This window comes from Harpegnathos saltator, unplaced genomic scaffold (genome assembly GCF_003227715.2).
Source record: "Harpegnathos saltator strain DR-91 unplaced genomic scaffold, Hsal_v8.6 scaffold15, whole genome shotgun sequence".
NCBI lineage: Eukaryota > Metazoa > Arthropoda > Insecta > Hymenoptera > Formicidae > Harpegnathos > Harpegnathos saltator.
Window position 1 is genome coordinate 1,327,172 of NW_020229928.1, and position 21,254 is coordinate 1,348,425.

The 21,254-nt window shown below is 57.3% G+C and overlaps 1 protein-coding gene across 1 annotated transcript in view; it reads right to left on the reverse strand.

The window, feature by feature from the left end:
• Window positions 1-389: 389 nt before the first annotated feature.
• LOC105184534 (dachshund homolog 2) overlaps window positions 390-21,254 on the reverse strand; it is a 112,616-nt gene continuing 91,751 nt past the window's right edge. The window contains exon 10 of the mRNA XM_025296594.1: window positions 390-679. Within this exon, the coding sequence (XP_025152379.1) occupies window positions 405-679 (275 nt within the window). The 3' untranslated portion in view covers window positions 390-404. The remainder of the gene's footprint in view (window positions 680-21,254) is intronic.

A 21,254-nucleotide genomic window follows, 5' to 3' on the forward strand; every position in this document is an offset into this window, starting at 1 on the left:
ACGCGTCGCGACGATACGAGAGCGAGCTTCTCACTCGCGCGACTCCGACAATTCAGCACGCCGCCTTCAACACGTAGCGCGCGTGCAAATTGCGAGTTATCTGCCATCTCGCGCCGTCTCACCTGTCCGTTCGATACATGTTTCGCCGCGCGCTCGTTAACACGCTCGCGATAACGAGTGGCGCTCGCGAAATTCCCGCGCGCGGTTCCGCAGCCGCGCCGCGGCGATCGCGCAGGTGGAGGAGAATAACTCGGGAATAGTCGCGGAATTCGAGGGGGGAAGCGAGCGATTATTCTATCACGACTCGACACCCGATACGACACGCGACGACGACGAGCCCGCTCGGAAGATCGCGGTTTCCCTGCCTGCGCGGAGAGGGAGCTCGCCTTCCTTTCTTCCTTCCGTCAGACCAAGACTGTCTTCTTGGCAAGGACGGACGGGAATCGCGCGTCCCGACCCGGAAGTCCGCGGCGACGTTCGCTTGAAAGCCGGCCGTGTGAAGCCTTCGGTTCGGCCGTCGCGCCCGGAGATTGGCGCCTCCCGGGGCGCGACGAGGTGACGACGAGGTGAAACCAGCACGCTCTCTCGTACTCACCTCGCACCTTCTGCTCGTCCTGCAGCTGCCGCTCCAGGCTGTCCTTGACCTCCCGCTCCCGGAGAACGTCCATTTTCAGCTCGGCTGTAACACACGCAAGGCAATGGGGATTTATTCGAAACGTCGCTGTCGTCTCCTTCCTCCTCTCCCTCCCTCCTCTTCCCTCTCTCTCTCTCTCTCTCTCTCTCTCTCTATCTGTCTGTCTGTCTGTCTGTCGGGCCGCAGGATACGAGGGGCGGCATCATTCAATTCTCCGACTCGGTTGCTCGGGCCCGCACACTCGTTACTTTTAATTGCTCGGTTACTCGGCTCGCGCGACTGCTCAAGACGCCCGAGAGTGTCTCCACCCTCCATGAATAATTACTAGGAATGGTCTCATCTCGCGAGACATCGCCGAGCGAGAATGAGAGCGAGACGGGGAGAGAGCCTCGCTCCCGGAAACGCCGAGGACTCAAAGACCGACCATAGCGAGCGGTTAATTTGACAATAAGAGTCTCTCCCAGTCATCTCCTTCTCCTCCTCCTCCTCCTCCTCCTCCTCCTCGCCCTGCGTATCCTCCCGTCCCCCGTCGTCCGAGAGGTGCTGCGCGCACGGGAGGATATCGCACGGTTGGCTGAGTTCGTGATTAAATCCAATGGCGATGGGCAGACCAGAGCTCGCATAGTTACCTCTAATAGAATTATATTAAGACATGGAGATCCCGTTTCCATCCTCGCCCCTCCCCCTCCCGTCGCCCCGCTCGTACCCGCTCGACTTGCGTTCCTCGTTTCGCGTACACCACTTGCAACGTTCATCTTTGTTCCCTCCTCTCTCTCTCCCCCCCCCCCCTCAGCGCGCACTCACGACTCGCAGAACTCCCCCGTTCCCGTGGGAGCCACCCGCGCTAAATTAGCCATTTCGAATCTCAGCTAGAGGGTCGTTAGGAGGAGTCCAGAAGCTCGTTGAACATCGCTAAGAAACCGTGAACAGCGCTCTCTCTCTCTCTCTCTCTCTCTCTCTCTCTCTCTCTCTCTCGCGCGCGCGCGCGCGCGCGAACGGTGACCAGTTTGCAGTCACTCCGTCGGCGTTGGAACTGACATGTTGAAACAAGCGTAGGCATATAAATGAGAGAATTAGAGAGCGGACAGAGGGAAAGGCGAAGTGAGCGAAACAGCGAGCGTACGCAAATACAAATGACGTCTCGAATTACCGAGCCCCTTCGGAAAAAGTCGCGGCGCGGCGGAGTTGTTTAAGAGGCTGGTGAAATCACTCTTCAGTCGCAGGTAACACGATAAAACGTTTCCGGGCGTTCCATATCGGGCCTGGCTAATTCGCTTTAACGGGAAGAAAAGTACCGCTGCGAAAGGGCACCCTTCTCCCCCTCCCTCTGCCCTCCCTCGCCTCTCAAATTACATCGGTGGCCAATGAGCCACGCAGCTCGTAACGCACGCGAGACGGGTCTCGCCCGGCGAGATCGGTCGTGCTCGGGACGATTCGCAGACTATTCCGTTTATTACTTATCGCGGTTATTAGGGTATTAGCGTCGATGGAAATCGACGGGCGAGCGAGCGAGAGAGAAAGAGAGAGAGAGAGAGAGAGAGAAGAGAGAGAGAGAGAGAGAGAGAGAGAGAGAGAGAGAGAGAGAGAGAGAGTGAGAGAGTCGTCCGGCTGCGAAACGTTATCACCGGCATCACGGCGTCGCTGCGGCGTCCGCCGAGAGCAAATCAGATAAAAGCGCGCGCCGGTAAAATGATATCCACGCTCATTCTCCGCGTACACGCCGCGCGTTTTCACGCCTCTCATCGGGCGAGTTTAATAAAATTCGAAACAACGTTTAATCCGCTTATCACGTTTCGCAGGCTTTTAAAAGACTCCGCGCGCTCGCGCGCGTGCGGCCTCTCCTCGCGTACACGGCTACCGCCGCATTAGCAGCAATTATTCCCCGGCCTCGTCCTCGTCCTCGTCCTCGTCCTCGGCATCGCCCTCTCGTCGTCGTGGATCCAAAAAGTTTCGCGACATACGTCCGGCATCCGTGACGACAAGAGAGCGACGACAAGAGAGCGGCGTGTAAGAGAAGAAAGAGAGAGAGAGAGAGAGAGAGAGAGAGAGAGAAAGGGACAGAGGACGCGGGAGGGAAAGAGGGAAAGAGAGAAAGAGACGGAGCCTGACGGAGAATCAAGCCGGTAGATTAGGTAGGGCCGCGTCTCAGCAGTCTGCCAGCAATTTGAGAGCGTTTGCGAGGTCCATTAACGGCGGTAACTCTTCACGACCGGCCGCCACGAAGATTCAATTTGAATGCTAACCAGAATAGGAAGTTCGCGCCGGGGCCCCGTGCTATATACGCCGTGCGCTGTTCTCTCGCCCCCCCCCTCCCTCACCCCCCCACAGCCCCCGTTATCCCCTCGCCACCCTGTTATTGCCAATTTCGGCGCGTTTCTGCAGCCCACTTTGCGATCGTTTAGATTATCATCTCTCCCGGTTTCTCTTTCTCTCGACGGCCCCGGTGCGCCTTCCACCCCGCCCTCCTCCTCCTCCCCCGTACTTTGTACATTCAGCTGCCCCCCCACCGTCCCGGGCCCCCCGTCCGCCCGTACCCTTCCCCCTCCCCCCGGTTAGGTCGCTCTCAAACGTTTCCGGGGATAATTGAACTTTATTAGAGAGATGGTCGTCGACGAAACACCAGCCCTTGCATCCACCCCGAGGCCCGACGAGGATCAACTGGATCCCGAAGTGCTCGGACGATCACGACCCCGCCGGGTCTTTTTCTCACTCGCGAAAACGCCTCGCGACGCTCGCGCGAGACAGGAACGGCCAAGGGCGGAGGGCAAGGACGCGCGCGCGCGCCGCATCGTTCTCTCCGACGACGGCCGCGGGTGTGTCGCGAAAGAAACAAAGAGACAGAGAGAGAGAGAGAGCGGAGGCTTGAATTCATTTGCAGCGCCGCGCGATCAAATTTGCCCCGAACCGAGCGACACATTGCGTGTGTCTGAAATAATATTGTATCTCATCTGAAATCTCTCTCCTCCTCTCCTGGCGCTTCGCAGGGCGAGTCGCGGCGGGCAGCAGGCGGGACAGGACGGCCGGGAAAAAGTTTGTCGCGATGCCGAAGAAACGGGAAATCAATTATGCCAGCGGGGTCGGGGGGAGGGCGAGGCGAGGGCGACCTTATTGAAATTTGGCTGCGGGGTCGTGAGCATTAAAATTGCAGGGATTAATATAAGCCGCGGTGAGGAAGCGCTTCGCGCGCTCTCTCTCTCTCTGTCTCTCTCTCTCTCTCTCTTGCTCGTCGTAAGGAAATGATTCCGCCGCGCTCGGTTATAAAAGCCCGGGCCGTTCTATCATTCTTATGTCAATTAGACGAGCCCTAATCGCGAGCTGGCTCATAAACCGAGAATTATATCTTTCATTTCAGCGGCCGTGTTCTCGCAAAGCGCGCCTGCGAGAAGCAGCCCCGTTCGCCGACCTCTCGCCGCTCGCTGCGGGCGAGAGAGAGAGAGAGAGAGAGAGAGAGAGAGAGAGAGAGAGAGAGAGAGCGCTTTAGCCGCCGCGGATAGACGGTAATTAATGAGACGAGAACTGTTGTCCGCCGGTCAATTTCGTTTGCCAGTCGACGGACGGGGAAGAGACGTATCGGCGCGAGCCGACCGCTCGGCATATTTCACGTCGCATCTCCGCCGCGCGGCGGCGAGAATATTGAGAGCAGCGACACTCGGCGAAATGATCGCGCGGGAGCGAAGGAGCTTTCCTCGTCTCGTCCTGACGCGCGCAGGTTCCTCGCTCGTAACAGTCGACGGTGTTACCTCGCCTGACCCGGCGGATACATTTCCGAGGGCCGCGCGGCGCTCGTCACGATTTACGAGTTTCTCGCCGGACGCCGGACGATATCGCGCGCCGGCCTAGGAGCGTCGGCGATAATAATTTTCACGGTGGCGCGAGCACTCGCGCGGTAACAATAACGGTGCAACGGAACGTGCATGGCACTGTTACCGGAGCGATTCATGGTTATTGATTAGTATATACGGTCGCAGGAAGACGAGAGAGAGAGAGAGAGAGAGAGAGAGAGAGAGAGAGAGAGAGAGAGAGAGAGACGGGGAGGGGGAGGAGAGCGAGAGAGGCTGCGGTATAATGTTCACAACCCCCGAGGGCTTGTACCACGACGTATACGCGCACACACACACACACGTACACACACACACACACACACACACACATACACACACTTAAATATACGTACACATCTCCACGGAAACATATATATCTCTACGTAGCGTACACTCGACGCTAAGATATTCGCACGGCCCGAGGCGACCCTCAGAAACAACAATGTCAACTTGCCCGCCGCGGCCCGCAATCGTTTGAATAGTATAATGTAGTTTTCGTGTTACAACTCACTCACCCCCGTGTACTAGTCTTGAGCGAGCGCCTACGAAACAGAGCGGCGGTTTCTTTTCGGTCTCTCCTCTTAAAACGTCCGACGACGACGACGACGACGACGACGACGACGACGACGACGACGACGACGTCGCGCGCGCGGCGCGACGACCCCACGAGGAGCGAGCCGAGGGAGAGTCTCTCGAGCGCGGCGCGCGAGATTGGCGGGTATTTATGAATTTAATTTTAACGGATCAAGAGCGGTAATAAAGCGCGGGTAGGAATTAACCGCGGGATTATTTCGGTAATTTACAGCCCCGGGGATCGCGTCTGGTATTCTCTCTTATTTGCATCCGCGATATCCTCGCCGCGCCGCCGAGCGCGTTATCCTTCTTTTCTTCCTTCCTTCCTTCCTTCCTTCCTTCCTTCCTTTCTCCCACCCTTCCTCCTCTTCCCTCGTGCCAAAGGCCCCCCGGAAAGTTTCGGAAAGTGTCGACGTTTCTCTCTTCTCGCGAGTCCCCGAGATGAAATTTTCCTTGCCTTCATTCCCAGCTCGGACAATTTATCGACTCAATTAAGTAATCATGAATATTGAATAATTAATAGAACGAATAGAAGAAACAAACTTTCCTCTTCTCATAATTCGTTTATTACCGCTTGTTGCAGACCCGTCGGAGATCCCGCAAGGACTTGGACATCGTAGCGCGCCGAAGTGGAAATTGAAATTTGATTTCGGTGCCGGGACGACTGTAAGGATCCTTCAAAGAGAGTGGTGGAGGGGGGAGAGGCGGGGGGGAATCGTAGCCCCGCCGGGACAGATTCAAGGTGGGTTTGCGCGCTATGTTCCGAAAGCGCCGATTGTTTTGGTCTCTCGCGGCCGCCGAGATCATACACGCGACTTTGCTTGTCGGACGCGAGCTGACGTAGCCCTTTTGTTTGTTTATGCTTTGCTGCTCCGCCGCGTCGCGCGTGTGTTTCCGTGTCATTGCGGTCGTGAGCGAGTTGCCGTGCGCATCGCTCCCTCGCGAATCTCTTGTCGAATTCTTGTTCGTTAAAAAAACACGTACTTGTCTCGTCGCGCCGCGAGAGTGCAAGTGCAAGTGCAAGTGCCACGCACGGAGCAGCCGCAGGAGGCAAGGATGTTGCATCGGAGGACGCAGGATGCAGGACGCAGGAGACCGAGGAGGACAGCGACGCGTCGTGCATTTCCAGGTACGATCAGTCACTTATCGTGAAGGCGCGTATTAACGAACGTCATCGAGAATAAGGCGACACCCGAGTCGAAATTCAGGTCGGCATTTATATAGCTCGTTGCCGTGCGACAAATAATTACAGCTTCATCAATCTTCGATTGTTCGTTATAAGCCCTGTGCTTATTCTCCGCGGCGCGCGCGACAAGTATCGGCGAAAATGGCTGAGTAACGGCCGGTGTATACGAATCTTTAATTAGTTATGCCCTCAATCAAGGATCGTGAATAATTTATAAATATGAATGCCGGCCTTGCGGAACGTGATGCAAGTGCAAATTACAAAGTGCCAAGACTTTTACGTCTAATAATGCTCCGTGGGCCGCGAGTACGATCTTGTTTACGTCTCCCAAGGCTTTCCTCTCGCTCTTGTTCAGCCTTGTTATTGCGCGGTATCTAAATTTAAATCTTTATTGATAAACGCACACACGGCATTAGTGGACACACGAGTTGTTATCTTTGCCTTTGCAGCTTATCGGCTCTTTTGCCGGGGTTTGTGGTTCTGGGAAAAAAAAAGAAAACTGCGAGTCCCACCGAGCTCCGCGAGAAGAAACAGCAGATTTCGAGAGAATAAAAATGTGTCGCTTTTCTTTTATTCACCTCCCCTCCCCCCTTCTCCTCGACCTTTGTTAGATTATTCAGCATTTGCTCATCTCGCATATTCTATTTGCGCAACTGATAAAGTTACATAATTAATATATTGCCGACTGAATTAACAAATGGAAATTACTAAAAAGAAGAACTTACTTTATTATAAAACTGCTACTATTTTCATGTCGCGATTCTTGTCGCGACGATTGCGAGAAGAGCGAATGTTCGAATAATCGTTATGAACGAGAGCTTCTCCGAGAGCGGCTGAAGAAAGCAGCAATCAATTTGCAGCATCAAGGTAAGCCGTAGGTTGCGCCATATTATAATATCTGAGATGCTCCGTTGATCCTTCAAGTTCGATGCAACTTGCAGGATCGATGTGGAATCAAACTTTCGACTCGGGACATTCGCTGTTCTCTCGGGCGCGCTCAGCTTCACAGGCTTCGACGACGATTTCCCGGGGCGATTTCGATTTTCACGGCTCGACCTCCGAGTCGATCTCCGAGATATGCGCGATATACGTAAATGTTAGAACTATCAAACCGACTCTTTGCCTCTCTGCCGCGATGCTTCTGCTCGATCGCGACAGCACTGGGCCGGATTTTTCCTCGACCTGTGAAAACCGAGGCGTCATCGATCCCTGGCGAGACCAATTAGCGAGATCGATCGAGCCTCGAAGAGAGCCGAGTCTCTCGTTACCACGCTTGAGGCTGCGACTCGTCGCGGTCCAAGCTGCGTCTGCGAGAGCGAGGGACCCGAGAGAGGTGGCCGGACGACCGAAGCGACGGTCTCGAATTTCATAAATTTCGCAGCCTAATCCTCATTAATCCCGATGTTGCACTATTTGCCTACGAGAAGATCCGCCGCGAGACGCGCCGCGCCGCGGGGAGAGCGGCGAGAGCCGCTGGAAACGAGAATATTGTTGTTCCTACCCTCGCATATTACAGCCGAATAATGATTAAGTATATACCGGCGAGTTCTCGTCCTGTCCTCCGGGCACGGGTCCTTGGCGCGGGAGGTTCCTCCCGCTGAATTTCAATTGTCTGCCTATACCGCCGACACGACGATACGACCACGCGCAACTCTCTCGGGAAACATCGTGCGTGGCCTCGCAAGCGAGACATCCAAGGGGATGATTGTTATAACCGAGGCGGCGCGGCGCGGCGCGGCGCGGCGCGGCGAGGTGGGACGGGAGAAAGAAACTTGACGAAACGGAGATCTCGCGCTAACGAGCGCGTCGCAAAAAATGGCAGCTCGCCGAGGCGAGGATTCGCGCGCGAGCTGCCGATAATGTAATAATTAAAAGTTTGCCGCCCCGAGCACTCTCGCGCGCGGCGGCGGCACGGTTTGTGCGACTCGCGGACGACGCCGCTCGGCGGAGGCAATAGTTACCCGACGCGGATTACCGTCCTCGGCTAAGGGCTCTACAAGGGTCTCCCCCGTGCAGGATTTAAGACGGACTTAGCCCTTGTTCCGGTCGCTGACCACTTTGCCTCCCATTAACCATTAACGGATCTAACGAAAATAGGATTAGATCGCCCGCTCGCGTAGCTGTTTGGCACGCCGGTAAAAGTACCGGCGCGCGCGCGTAGGTGGCGCGTTTCGGGTTTCTTGCTCTCTCGCAGCTTCATCGGCGGATTATCGGAGCTTCTTGCCGCGTCGCGTCTTATCGGCGACGCCCGCCGATTATTCCGCCGCCGCGGAGTCGGTTTTGCGCCGCGCGCGACTTATCGCGGATCCTCCTCTCCGGCGCGGCGGGGGGATTATCCTCGTAAAATGCGTCTACCGTCCTTGTTCGTTCGCCGCGCGCGCTGCTTATCGGCCGTGCGAAGAACGAGACGTCGCGCGCGCGCGTCGGAGAGGAGCAGATTTTCCCTACGACGATTCGGCGGGTCAGAAGGGGTCAGAAGGGGTGAGTTGGAATCGTCTCCGCTCGACGAAGCGGCGGGCTCTCGCCGTGATTTCCGTTAACTTTTACGGCGCCGCGGCCGGTGTATCTCTCGTCCTCGTGCGGTTACGAGATACCTCGGTGGTAAAGTTCCCCGACTCGAACTCCACCGCGGCCGATACGCCGAAGAGCGTTTTCGCGTTCCGCGATAATCCCATCCTCGCCGCGCCGCCTCCCCCGGGCCGCCTCCGTCTCGGGGGTTGGGATCCCGGCGGGGGATATCCGGCGGAATGATTGCACATTCGAGTTACACGCAAGCGAGCAAGGACTTGGAACTTTATCGATCCCAGCTTGTGTTGATATTGGACCGACGACGGAGTAACGAGTGTTTAGTTATGAACTGAAACAAGCCGGTCGTTGAATATTTCACGACGAGGCGGAACTTTGCAGTTTGTCTTGAAAAATTAGATAAGGACAGGTTAGATAAGAAGCAGACGCGCGCGCGAATAACTCGAGTCGGCGAGAGAGAGAGAGAGAGAGAGAAAGAGCGGGACAACACGAAAGAGGAGGAGAGGCGGCCCTCTCGGCCGAGGAAGGCGCGCAGATTCGACAGATACGTTTGCTGTATTTACAACGTTGGCCGCGCGCGTCGTTAAATCTAACGTTAAATCGAACGTTAAGTCCGGCGTTAAAACACAGGCCCGGGGAAACTCGGCCTCGGAGAAAACGCGCGCCGACAAGTCCGCTGAACCCGCCGGCCGCTTCCACACGTCCACTTTTCTCTCTCTCTCTCTCTCTCTCTCTCTCTCTCTCTCTCTCCCTCTCTCCCTCTCCCTCCTGCTAACGGCGGGTAACGAGACTGACGCGCCGCAGCGCGGCTGGATCTTTATCATTATTACGACTGTCCGACTGTCTGCGCGTACGCGCATAGCTGATGCGCGCAGCGCAGCGCAGCGCAGCGCAGCGCGCGCGAGAACGAGACATTAATAGCTCGCGATCGTAAAACGCTCGCCGGCGCTGGAGGATTCTTTTTCGACCGTTTATCGAATAATACCTTAACGACCCGCGCGGCTGCGCGTATCCTTTTAACGAGGACGCGCGCGTCCACCTTCCGCTTCCTCTGGCGAATAACGCGCGGCTTAATTGCCGACGGTTTCTCATCAGATATCGGGGATTCCGCCGCTTCCGATAACGGACGAGCGTTTTCGGCGGCGAACGCGTTTTGTTGATTTCAGCAAACGCAAGCGCGTAGTCGCGTGCGCCGGAAACGGCGCGCGAGCTGTAAAATCGGCCGCGGAGCGGCAGCTGCAGTTTCGCCTGCCTTCCTCTTCCGCGGCCTCCGAACAAGCCTCCCTCCCTCCCTCCCTCTCTCTCTCCTCTCTCTCTCTCTCTCTCTCTCTCTCTCTCTCTGTTGCTCTTGGCCCGCGTGTCACTCGAGACCGTAATTAACAATCGTTTTAATGAATTCGCCCGGGCTATCTTCATCTCGGCGCGAGTTGCGCGAGCGGCGACGCGCTCCGAGAGGCGCGTCCAGCAATATAATTGCCCGGTATAAAATGATCATTAAGATTGCCGTTGCCGTGCGCGAAGAACTGTCTCCCTCTTTCGCTGCCTCCGTCCCTCCCTCGCCCCCGTCGCCGCTCGTTATCGCGACGGGGGCAGGTTGCGCGCTCGCGGGGCGAGTGACTCGTCCTCGCGGCCTCTCCGGCAATACGCGGACGGACGCACGTTGGTCGAGCGGAATTTGCGCGTGTGCGTGCGTGCGTGCGTGCGTGCGTGCGTGCGTGCGTGTACGCGAACGTAACTTGCAGATGCGACTCCGAAGATACGAGAACACGCATGGTGCGCGACGCGGGTGGAATGCGCGGTTCTCGTTGGCTTCGTCGACGACGACAACGACGACGAGCGCGCTCCTCCGTTTGCTCAGCCGACGCGACGCGCCGCGCCGCGACGCGAATCGTCCGTAATGTCGCGCGGATGAAAAGCCATGGAGACGTGGTGATAACGGCCTAATGATGGCGGTAATAAAAGTACAAAGAAGCGCCGGTCGGGCGGCGGGGCGGAGGGGGGCGCTTGAAATCGAGGAGACGCGCACAGGTTGCACGCACCGGCCCATCGCGTGAGTGTTGAAAGCGTCGATGGGACTCTCTCTCTCTCTCTCTCTCTCTCTCTCTCTCTCTCTCTCTCTCGCTCTTTTTCCCTCCCGCAACGACAGCCGAGAGTTCTTTCGTCTCGTTTCGCGTCCTGCCTTTCTTTCCGCGAAGCCCGTACGGTCGTAAATAACCGGCCGCTGTAATAAGACATCAGCGAGAGGCTCAGCACCTACGCGCCGATAGCATCTTTATGGACATGACAGTCGGAAGTTGTATATTTTTGTAGATGCACCGCGCGCACGGTGCAGCAACCCACCGGCCATCTCCGAGTCTTCTCCGCGCGAGTGCGATTCTGCCGATTCGCCGAGTCGAGAGAATCGGCAGGGAGGGTGGGTTTCTTCGCGCGGCTTTCCGCCGCAACGCGGAAAGGCGGTCGCGATAATTGATAAGACGGCGGGTTATTAAATGTCCACGTGCACGTGAATGATCGACAGCAGAAGCGGATACGCGAGCGGTCCCAAGGCCGAGACGGAAGGAAAAGAGGGAGCAGGGGAGGAGGGCTAATGCAGAGCACGACGCGCCGTGCGTCACGTCGCGTCGCGTCGCGTCGCGTCGCGTCGCGTCCTTCTCTGTCGCTCGTCACGCTCAAGTACACGCGCGCTCGCGCCTCTCGTCTAATCCTCCGCTGATGTCACGCGAGAAAATTAGCGTCGTAGGCGCGGATTATCGCGCGCATTATCCGCGATTATACGCATTAACTGACGAGGGGGCGTATTTCGAAATCCAATTATCGCGTCACGCGCGAGCGCGCGTGCAGAAAGGAAAAAGGAAGGCACCAAGTACACGCCTCTCTCTCTCTCTCCCTCTCTCTCTCTCTCTCTCTCTCCCTCTCTCTCTCTCTCTCTCTCTTTCCGAGCGACATTTCCTCGCGGCGCGAGATAGTCTTAAAACGCTTCCTCAGCCCCGAAAGCTTCGCTCCCCGTCCGGTTCTTTATATTGTACTTTTATCGAGAGGAGAGCCGGCAATAAAGCCTGCCTTCGTGTGCTCTGCCCGCTCTCTCTCTCTCTCTCTCTCTTTCTCTCTTCAGTTCTCGAGCGCTCTCCGAGCGACGGCTCTCCGTCGCGAATCGAAGCGGTCGCGTCGAGTTGTAACAAAATATTCGTTCCTCGCGGCAATAAACGACGTCGTTAACGACACACACAGTGTTCCCCCGTGCTCTTTGTACTTGCCTCGGTCTCTCTCGCTCTTGGGCTCGCGCACGAGCGCGGCCGTTACTACTGCCCTTTTATTGCCGGTAAATTACACGCTTTATTCGGCCGCGCGACGACCCGAAAGCAAACTATATAATTGAACGGTAGTTAAAACTGCGGTAGGTCAAGTTCCTCCTTTTTATCCCGGCCTGCTCGCCTCGTATCGCTTTCTCTTCCTCATCGCCGTCGTAGTTTGCCGCGTCCCTCTCTCTCTCTCTCTCTCTCTCGCTCGCTCGCTCGCTCGCTCGCTCTCATCCCCTCATCCCTCTCGTGTTTCGTTTCCGTCGCGTTTTATTCCGAGCGTCGCTCACGTCGATACCGTGCGACGACGATGGCGGCGTCGCGACGTTTTCTTCGTAATTAATTTTTTTTCCTCCCCGCCGGGGCGATCTTATCCACGCGAGTCCGATCCGCGCGCGCGCGAGCGGGCGGGCGGGCGGGCGATTTTAATTTAATTCCGCGGAAAACGCGGCAAATTAATTTACATCGCGGCGATCCCGTGCGACGTCGCGGCCGCGCCGACTGATTACTGAATACGTACGAAAATTGCGATAATGCGCGATGCGTGCGTGTACGCGACGCCGGAATTACGCTGAAATTACCGCCACCGGGAGCGTAATTAATTTCGATCGTTATCGCGCGGAATCGGGACCGTTCCGAGAAGGGAAGGTGCGCGAGGGAGAGGCATATGCGCTGTCTCTCCCCCCTTCACTCTCTCTCTCTCTCTCTCTCTCTCTCTCTCTCTCGCTCGCTCGCTCACTCGCTCTCGCTGGTTCCGCGAGCGAGGCTCTCCGCGAAGCCTCCGAGAGAGAGAGAGAGAGAGAGAGAGAGAGAGAGAGAGAGAGAGACGGAAAGAGAAAGAGAGAAGCGATGACACTTAAATACCGGCAACGATAAAATCCACCATGGTGGAACAAAGTCTCCGAGAGGGAGAAAGAGCGAGCGAGCGAGAGCGAGAGGACGAGAAGAGAGAAGGAAACGGCTCCGCCGCGCGGCGCCGAGAGACGCCGTAAATTTTCGGTTTATAAACGTCGTCGATGCGAAATCACCCGAGACGGGGGTATTCTTTCCGCGTGGAGGCTGCGCCGGACTCTTCCCCGCGCGCGCGCGCGTGTGTGTGCGTGTGTCTGTGCGTCTGTGCGTGTACATTGTACCGGCCATTCTGTTACTTAATTCTCAAGCGTCCGCGAGCCTCGTACGAGACGACGACGGCCGACGCGGCGCGGCGCGGCGCGGCGCGGCGTGACGATCGAGTGTCGGGATCGATGTCTTCGCGATCGTTAAATCCAGGATTTAAGTGACACCCCGACGCGTCGTGCGGAGACGTCGTCGCGCGGTTTATCGTTGTACCTCGCGCCTTTTTCCCGCGGGCTGAGATCTTTTCCGAGATCGCGTTGAGAAAAACGCGCCGACGACGCGACGGCTCGTTAAGATCGAGTCCTCCGCCGATCGCCGAGATCCTCATGATCCTTTGACCAGGATCACGTCGCGCGGCGTGACTACTCGCCTGTCCGCCCTGTACCGCGAAGAGAGGAGGTGGGGGGGGGGGGGGGGGAAGGAGAGTTTAGAACGTTCTTTAGGATGTCACCAAGGGACGAGAATTATTTGGCCGCCGGAGAAACACAGATATTTCGCTGTGCCGACGCGAAAGTCCTGCGCGAAGGAGGAACGAGCTGCGACGCGCTCCGAGCGCGAGGGAAGGCGGTCCGTGGCGCTCCTTTTATTGTTAAATAAATAATCAACTAGTTGTTGCCCGTGTTGGGCATAATTTATTAGCCTCGCTAGCACCATCGAGCCGCTTCCCTCTTAAATTCTTTCCTCTCCGTTTCTCTCCGCTTCTTCGCTACCGCCTCCTCTCCCTCCTCCTCCTCCTTCTCTTGTTCCCGCTGCTGCTGCTGCTGCTGCTGCTGCTGCGCTGCCGCTGGCTCCTTGGGGTCCTCACGGTGTGCACCTTCCGCGCGCACCAGCCGTCCTCGTTCGCAGCTCGTTCCCCGTAGCGGCTTCTCGCGACGTACGAGGAGGAGGAGGAGGAGGAGGAGGAGGGGGAGAGAGAGGAGGTTTCAGGCCGTTTGTTCCCTCAGTTTTCGCCTTTGCTCGCCCTCCTGCGATTCCTTTTGTCCCGGCTCGCACGGTCTCTCGTGCGGCGTACAGGGCGTCGGTGGCTTACGCCGAGAATACGAGTCCGGTCGTCCCCTCCTGCCCCCCTTCCCCCTCCCCCACCGCGCTTTCTTTAATTGACAATCCGCCCGCGCCGGTGTCTCCAGGTGGGAACGCGTCGACATCCACGGCGCGCTTCGTATCGCGACATCGTATTGTCCCCGCGTTTTTACCCCCGCGCTCTCTCCTTTCTCTTCCGCAACGGAGAGAGCGAGATAGCGAGATACCTCTCCTCTCACCGTATGCATGCGTGCGAGCGTGCGTGCGTGCGTGCGTGCGAGCGAACGCGGATACCGTGGGTGCACCGCGTACGCCGAGAGCTTGCGGTCCCCTCGCTATTTACGTGTAACAACCTGGGCCCACCCTGACCCGGGCGCCGAGAAGTCTCATTAGAGACGCTCCTTTCCTCGGCATCGAGGACAGAGCTGGAACTCGGCCGCCGATGGAACGAGTCGCGGGGCTCGAGAGGACGAGAGGGAGAGCGAGCGAGCGTAGTTAACCGATTACTGGAAGAAGCTTCATTCCCGAGACGACTGCTCAGCCGCTGCGCGCGCTAGACCAGACTTAATTAATTACGCGGTGCGGGCTAACGGCACGGCGAGAAAAACGGCGGAATAAAGTTAACGTGATTTATGGGCGGTAATAGGTCGGAGGATTGTACGCCGCGGTGTACAATCGCCGGATGTGTAATGAGCGGTCGATGCGCCTCTCGCGTCTGTCTCGCTCCTCCCGGACAATTTGTAGCCGTTGCCGGGGCCCGAGCCCGGGCCCCCGGGCTCCTGAGAGTTATAAAGGCGCAGGGGGGGAGGCTCGTGTCGCGCGCCCCGGGAGGGTGCCGCGGTCGCGCCGCTAGTTCCGCTCGCGAGGATACCCAAAAAGCATACACGATCGAGTTGTCTGCCGGTGGAAGGCGCAACAAGAAACGGCACCCTCGTCAAGCGGCACGGGGACGCGAGGAACGGAGGGAGGGAGAGAGAGCGAGCGAGCGACGGGAGTTACGATTTCGCCCTCCCTCCTCCCGCTCGCTCTTTGGCGATAATGTTCCCTTTCGCCATTTAGGCCCGATCATCCTTCTCTTCCTCCCCCCTTGCCCGCCTCCGCTTTGTGCTCGTTCTCCGGCTCACGGTCTCTCTCCCTCTCTCTCTCTCTCTCTCTCTCTCTCTCTCGCGAGCAGCGCCGGCGTTCTCGCGAATTCTCCTCTCGACCGGAGGGCGACGGGGAGGGGGCTCCGTTCCAGAGGTAATTAAATATCTGTGGCCCGGCCGCGCCGGCCGAATGCGCTACCTTAACGATTGTCTCTGGGTCAGAGGTCAGCTCTTCCACAAACTCGCAGCCGACGCGGCCACACGAGCGCTAAGAATCCTCTCTCTCTCTCTGTCTCTCGCTCCCTTATGAGATACGCTCGTGTAGTATCGTAAGTATATACGAGGACGCGCGCGAGAGCAAGCACCACGTCATCGACGGCGGCGTCGGCGGCGGCGGCGGCGGCGGCTGCGAAGCGGCACGAAAAATAGCATGGGAACTATTATGCTTATTAAGGTGGAAAGTAATAAATTATAGGCGGCTAATAATGGGAACCGCGTGAGGCGTAATTGATGTATGCAGAGGAAGTTGTTCGGTCTGGCACCGTACGCTGCTCGCGGATGTGCGCGTAAACTGCACACTTACGTTGCATACAACGCGTACAGCGCGCGGAAAATTTTTAATAACGCACAGAGAGAGAGAGGGAGAGAGAGAAGGAGAGAGGAGCCGGCTCTCCCGAGTTTCCTCCCTCTCTCTTTTTCGGGAGACCGCCGTCTCCTTCACACACGTGGCCGGCTCGAAGTACGAAAACTGTGTCGTGCGCGCGCGGGCGTTCCCTACGTTCCACCTTGCGTTCCTACCTGAGAGAGCGGATCAACGCGCCGCGCGCGCGCGCGCGCGCGCGGGTTTCTTTGCCTCCCTCGGGGCGATAAAGGTGCCAGCTATTTATTGCCAAGCGCCACCATATAACGATTGCCCGAGACGCGTCGCGACCCGCGCGTCCGAGGGGACAGGCGTCTGCCTGTGACGAGGTCAATAAACCGATTCCGCTCTCTTAATTAAATCCGTGGTAGACAATATCGCTGTTAATTGAAGCAAACAGTCGACGCAGTAAAATCGCGCGCGGCGCGATTGCCAAGTGACGCAGAAACTCGCCCCGTAAAACGCCGCGTCGCCCGCGCGGCGCAGCTCGGCACAGCTCGGCGCAGCGACGGGCAAGGGGGCTCCCCCCTCTCGCGAAACGATCATTATCGTAAAGCGCTATTTTGGCAGCGAGAGAGAGAGAGAGAGAGAGACGAGTCGAATTGCGAGCGGTTTGATTGAATTCCGCAATGCACAAGCGAGATGGAGGTGTGACGCTCTCGACGGTTCGGAACACACTCGATGGCTTATCGATTCGTGTACGCGATAAGGCGGACGACGGTGAGCGAGGAGAGGATGCCAAGGGGGAGGGCAGGTACAGAGGGAGGGAAAAAAAGGAGCGTGCCGCCGATACACGTGTGCGTACATAGTTTGCGCGATAATGGCTGCTCGCCGGGCGATATAGAGATAGCCCCGCTTGGGCCAAGCTATCTCCGCGCGCGACGAGGGGGCCGGGGAGGGGGGGTGGAGGACGGGAGGGTCGCCGGTTGGCAGGGTTAAGCATAAATCAATCAGTCTGTATTGTGCTGCGAGCCGAGAGGAGGCAACCGCCGCCGGCTCGCGAACGTCTCGAAAGCTCACGGTAGGTGGACGGCCGGGACGTTTGTATCAACATTTCTGTTTGCACTGCGAAATATTTACGCCCGCGCGTTACCGCGCGCGCAGACGGAGGGCTGAGGAGGAGTCGTCGGTCACCCCGAAGAGCCCTGATGGGAGAGGGGCGACCACGCGGATGTTTAGGCGCGCGACGTCGGACGCTGCGCGAAAGCTCGCACGCGATTTCGCCGTAATTTAATGTTCAGGCATTATTTATTTATTCATTTGTTTATTCATTTACGAGATCGCTCTTTATATACGCTAGGAAAAAAATGCAGTATCTCTAACAAAACTGTTTAGTTGAGGTTGATTTTTTAATAGCGACCAAATATCTTGTTTTGTATAACAAAATATTTAGTTGCCTCAACTAAACATATTTTTCCGCTTTGTTCTCTGGACCAAATGATTTTGTTCTTAGACTTCGTATATAAAAATTAAGCTTTCTAGTTATTTTATCCATAAAAATTATCCATAATAACGGAATATTATTTTACACAAACTAAAATAACTAATAATGTCCAATGGATACTATTTTGTCTTTCTGTGCACTAAAATTTAGATTTTATATATCAAAAGAAAATTGCAGTATTTATAACAAAATTCATGTAGTTAAAGCTTTTTGGTTGCTGCAACAAAAGTATTACGTTATACGAACAAATCGTGATCAAACAAGATATTCGTTTACAGGAACTGAACAGTTTTGTCGGGCCCATATTTTAACCAAATTATTTTGCTGTTACAACACAATTTTCGTTCACGCAACGACACATTCTTCCTAGTGTCACGCGATTTTTTATCAGGAGAGGCCGCGCGAAATTCCGCACGTTACCCCGCTGTACTTGAAAATTCCTCGGCGATTCGGCCGTTGAAGAAAAGCACGAGGCGACCGGCGCGGCGGCGAGATCCTTCTTCTAATCAGCCGCGCGATCTCGCGCGATTATCGAGACGCGATGACGCGTGCGAGAGACGCGCGCAGCGTGGAGAACGAGACCTGGTCTCGTTTGTATCTGGTCTCCTGCGTGTACAGCACGACAGCGGCGCCGGTGATTCGCGTTTTCATTCGTAAACGCGACGATAGCCGCTCTCGACATACATCGCCGCGCGTCGCCGTGCCGCATCGCCGCTCGCGGTAATAGGATTTCACGTGAAGAGCAGCCTCCCAGGCGGCGGCGGCCAAAAATCGCACACGAGTTTATACGCGCAGCGAGAGGCGCTCTCTCGAAAGCCGCTACCGTGCTGCGGGCGCAGGCCGACGGGGCGGGGGCGGGGGTGAGGGGGAGACGGAGAGAGAGAGAGAGAGGTACAAAGAAAACGAGGGGGGACGAGGAAAGTGACGGAGAACAAGGTGGACCGAAGCGAGCGAGAGAGAGAGAGAGAGGGGGGGAAGGGGGAGGGAGAGGAGGAAGAAGGCCACAAAGGGGCAGCGGCGGATCCACAGGCGAGCCGCGGGGAGGGGGGGAGCTTCCGAGGGAGAAGAGGAGAGACGTCGGGACTCCTACAATTTTAATTAACCCGGGTACCGGGCGCACAGAGGCCGATCGCGGCGATCGAATCGGGTGCACGATCTACAAGGAATCTACATAAGATCCTCCACTCGCGGCTACAACTCAATCCCCTCTTTATATTCCGCTCTCGGGGAGCCTTTAACCGGGCTCCCGGGCCCCGCGCGCAGCGCACAATCCTCGGCTCGGGCCCCGTCCTCTCGTCTCCTCGTGCTCGTCGCCGTGCTCCCCCTCGCGTTCTCCAGCGAGCCGCTCCTACGCCTTTCCGTATCTCGCGGAGGATCGAAGATAGTAGCCTCATTGCCGCGCTGGCTCCTCACCAGGATCTCGCCGGGCTCCTCATATTGTCCTTGGTGCGGCATGTAACTTACCGGCGGCGGCGAGAGCTGGGCAGAGGAGAGGAGGAGGAGAGAGAGAGAGAGAGAGAGAAAACGGCCCCCCTCTCTCTCTTTCTCTTTCTTCCTTCCATCCTCGCGCTCCTCCTTGGGGCGCTCTCCTCCGAAGGTGCCGCGCGCATCGGAAAGCATCGGAGGTGCGTGCGTAACGAGCAAATATTTGAACGATAAATGAGAACGGCGGGCATCTTCCGTGAAGAAGAACGGACGGAATCGTCACACGCGCGGCACGTCCTTTTTCTCTTTCCTCGCGGGGCGGCGGTCCTTATCCTTCTCCAATTGAACGACGACGACGAGGAGGAGGAGGAGAAATAAACCGCCGGGTCTTCGCGAGACTTTTCTAGCTTGCGTTTTATTGACACACCTGATTACACGGCGCCGACGACGAAAAATCGCCAGGGTGGGAGGAGAGGGGCAATCGAGGAAGGAAGGAGAGAGAGAGAGAGAGAGAGAGGACGCTGGTGTGGGCGAACGGCTGGTTAAGCGTCGTTGAGCGTCGATTCCGGGACGATCTTCTCCGATCAAGCGGCGGACCGCAAGCGTCGCGACAACAAAGTTGTCCGATCTCACGCGCTCTCTCGGCGATTTTCGCGCGCGCGTCGCCTCGGTCGTTCGCTCGGCACGTAACACGCAACGCTCGAGCGAGCCCTCCTCGCCCGTAATGAGACCGTCGCGGTTTGCGAGCGGCCGAGCGAGAGCAGCGCCTGTGTTTGCGCCGTGGAGCGCGTCGTCGCGCGTAGAAAAATGCACACGTCTCGCGACGTATTAGCGCGTTTGCGAGAGCCGATCGCGACGCGAAGGGATAAACGCTTCCAGATCGCCGGCTTGGCGATCGCGCGCGCCCCGCTCTTTTTAGAATGTCGATGACGTTCCTTCTCCCTCCCTCTCCCTCCTCTCTCTCTTGCGCGCGCGCGCGCGCGCGATTCCGCAGGATCTCCGGTAGAAACAGGCCGGCCGTGCGAGAGAGACCCGCTGACAAAGACGAATAATATCGATAATATTCCGCGTCGAAGGCATCCCGTCCGGATTGGCTTAAAACCTATGTGCACACACGCGCGCGCGCGTGTGTGTGTGTGTGTGTGTGTGTGTGGATGCGACGCACGTACGACGGAGCTCGGATCGTGCCGACGGAGATACGGATGCACCCATACGGCGAAGGTTGGTAACACGATAGTGGCCGTATGTAAAACCATCTGGTGTAAAACGAGCTGCTGGCTCGTTCGAGTATTAAATCGGGCCTCTCTTACTCTCTTTCCGACTTCGCCCTTGCGGCCCCGCCGCCCCCGCCCCCGCCCCCGCCCCCGCCTCCGTCGTCGTCGTCGTCGTCGTCGTCGGCTGCCTGCGTCGCGCTCTTTTTTCCTCCCTTCCTCCTCCCTGTCCATACATCGCGCAGCGCCCTTTATCCGCTAACACACACACACACACACACACACACTTCCTCCTCCGGCTTCCCGCGCGCTCCCTTTTCCCTTTTCCCCGGCTGTCGATCGGCCGCAGCTCGCGCTGAAAGTCTTTCCGTCGTGGAGCGCGCGCCCGCCCGCGTACGTAACGCGCGGAATCTGTTAAGCCGACCAGCAATAAACCGCGCCGCGCCGCACATTCCGAGCTTAACGTCGCAGCGCGCCGCGAAATGAACTCGTTAACGTTCACGTGTCCGATGGCCGATGGCGAGTCGGCCCCGGCCGATCGAACGTCCCTTCGTATTAAAGTCCGCGCGCTTATTGGGCCGGTCAAGAAGTCGCGCGGCGAGAAAAAAGCCCGCTGCGAGATCGCGATACGCGGGGCTGGCTCGATCCGCCGCGTGAGCAAGCAACGAGTCGCGGACCACCGCGGCAACGGGCAGAAGAATGCTCCCCCGTGCGAGAAACTGTGCTCTGTACCCTGAAGAACCTTTATGTCGCGGCGTCGTCGTCGTTTGCGCGAGAGAAAAGAAAAATTCCTCCCGTTCATGAAAAATTGAATCGGAGACTGGAACTGCGTCGGTCAGAGTGACTTGTCGTCGTCGTCGTCGTCGTCGTCGAGGACGAGTCCAGCGGCAGTTTGGGGAACATCGTCGCCGAGAGCGGCGGCAAGAGGAATTACGCGAGTGAATCGCGAGGAGGAGGCCACGGTGTCTCGAGTCTGTCGGTTCAATCACCGTGTCGCGAGGGCAGCGCGGCGTCGAAGGGCCATCGGCCATGGCAGCGTGGTCGGTTTCTTTTTATCGGCTCGTCTTCTGCGTCGGCGAACGCATGCGACGGGAGACGCTGCTTAAGCGCCGCCGACGGGGACCGCGATGCCCCGGCATTCCTAACGTTAAGACCGGCAAACGCATTAGTTAACGGCCCTGAAAATGACACTTTGTATCGGCTAATGGCTAATTAAAGTCCCGGGGTTACGTTTCGCGCGGAATTTATTAAACGCGCCGCTGCGACGCGCGACTCTG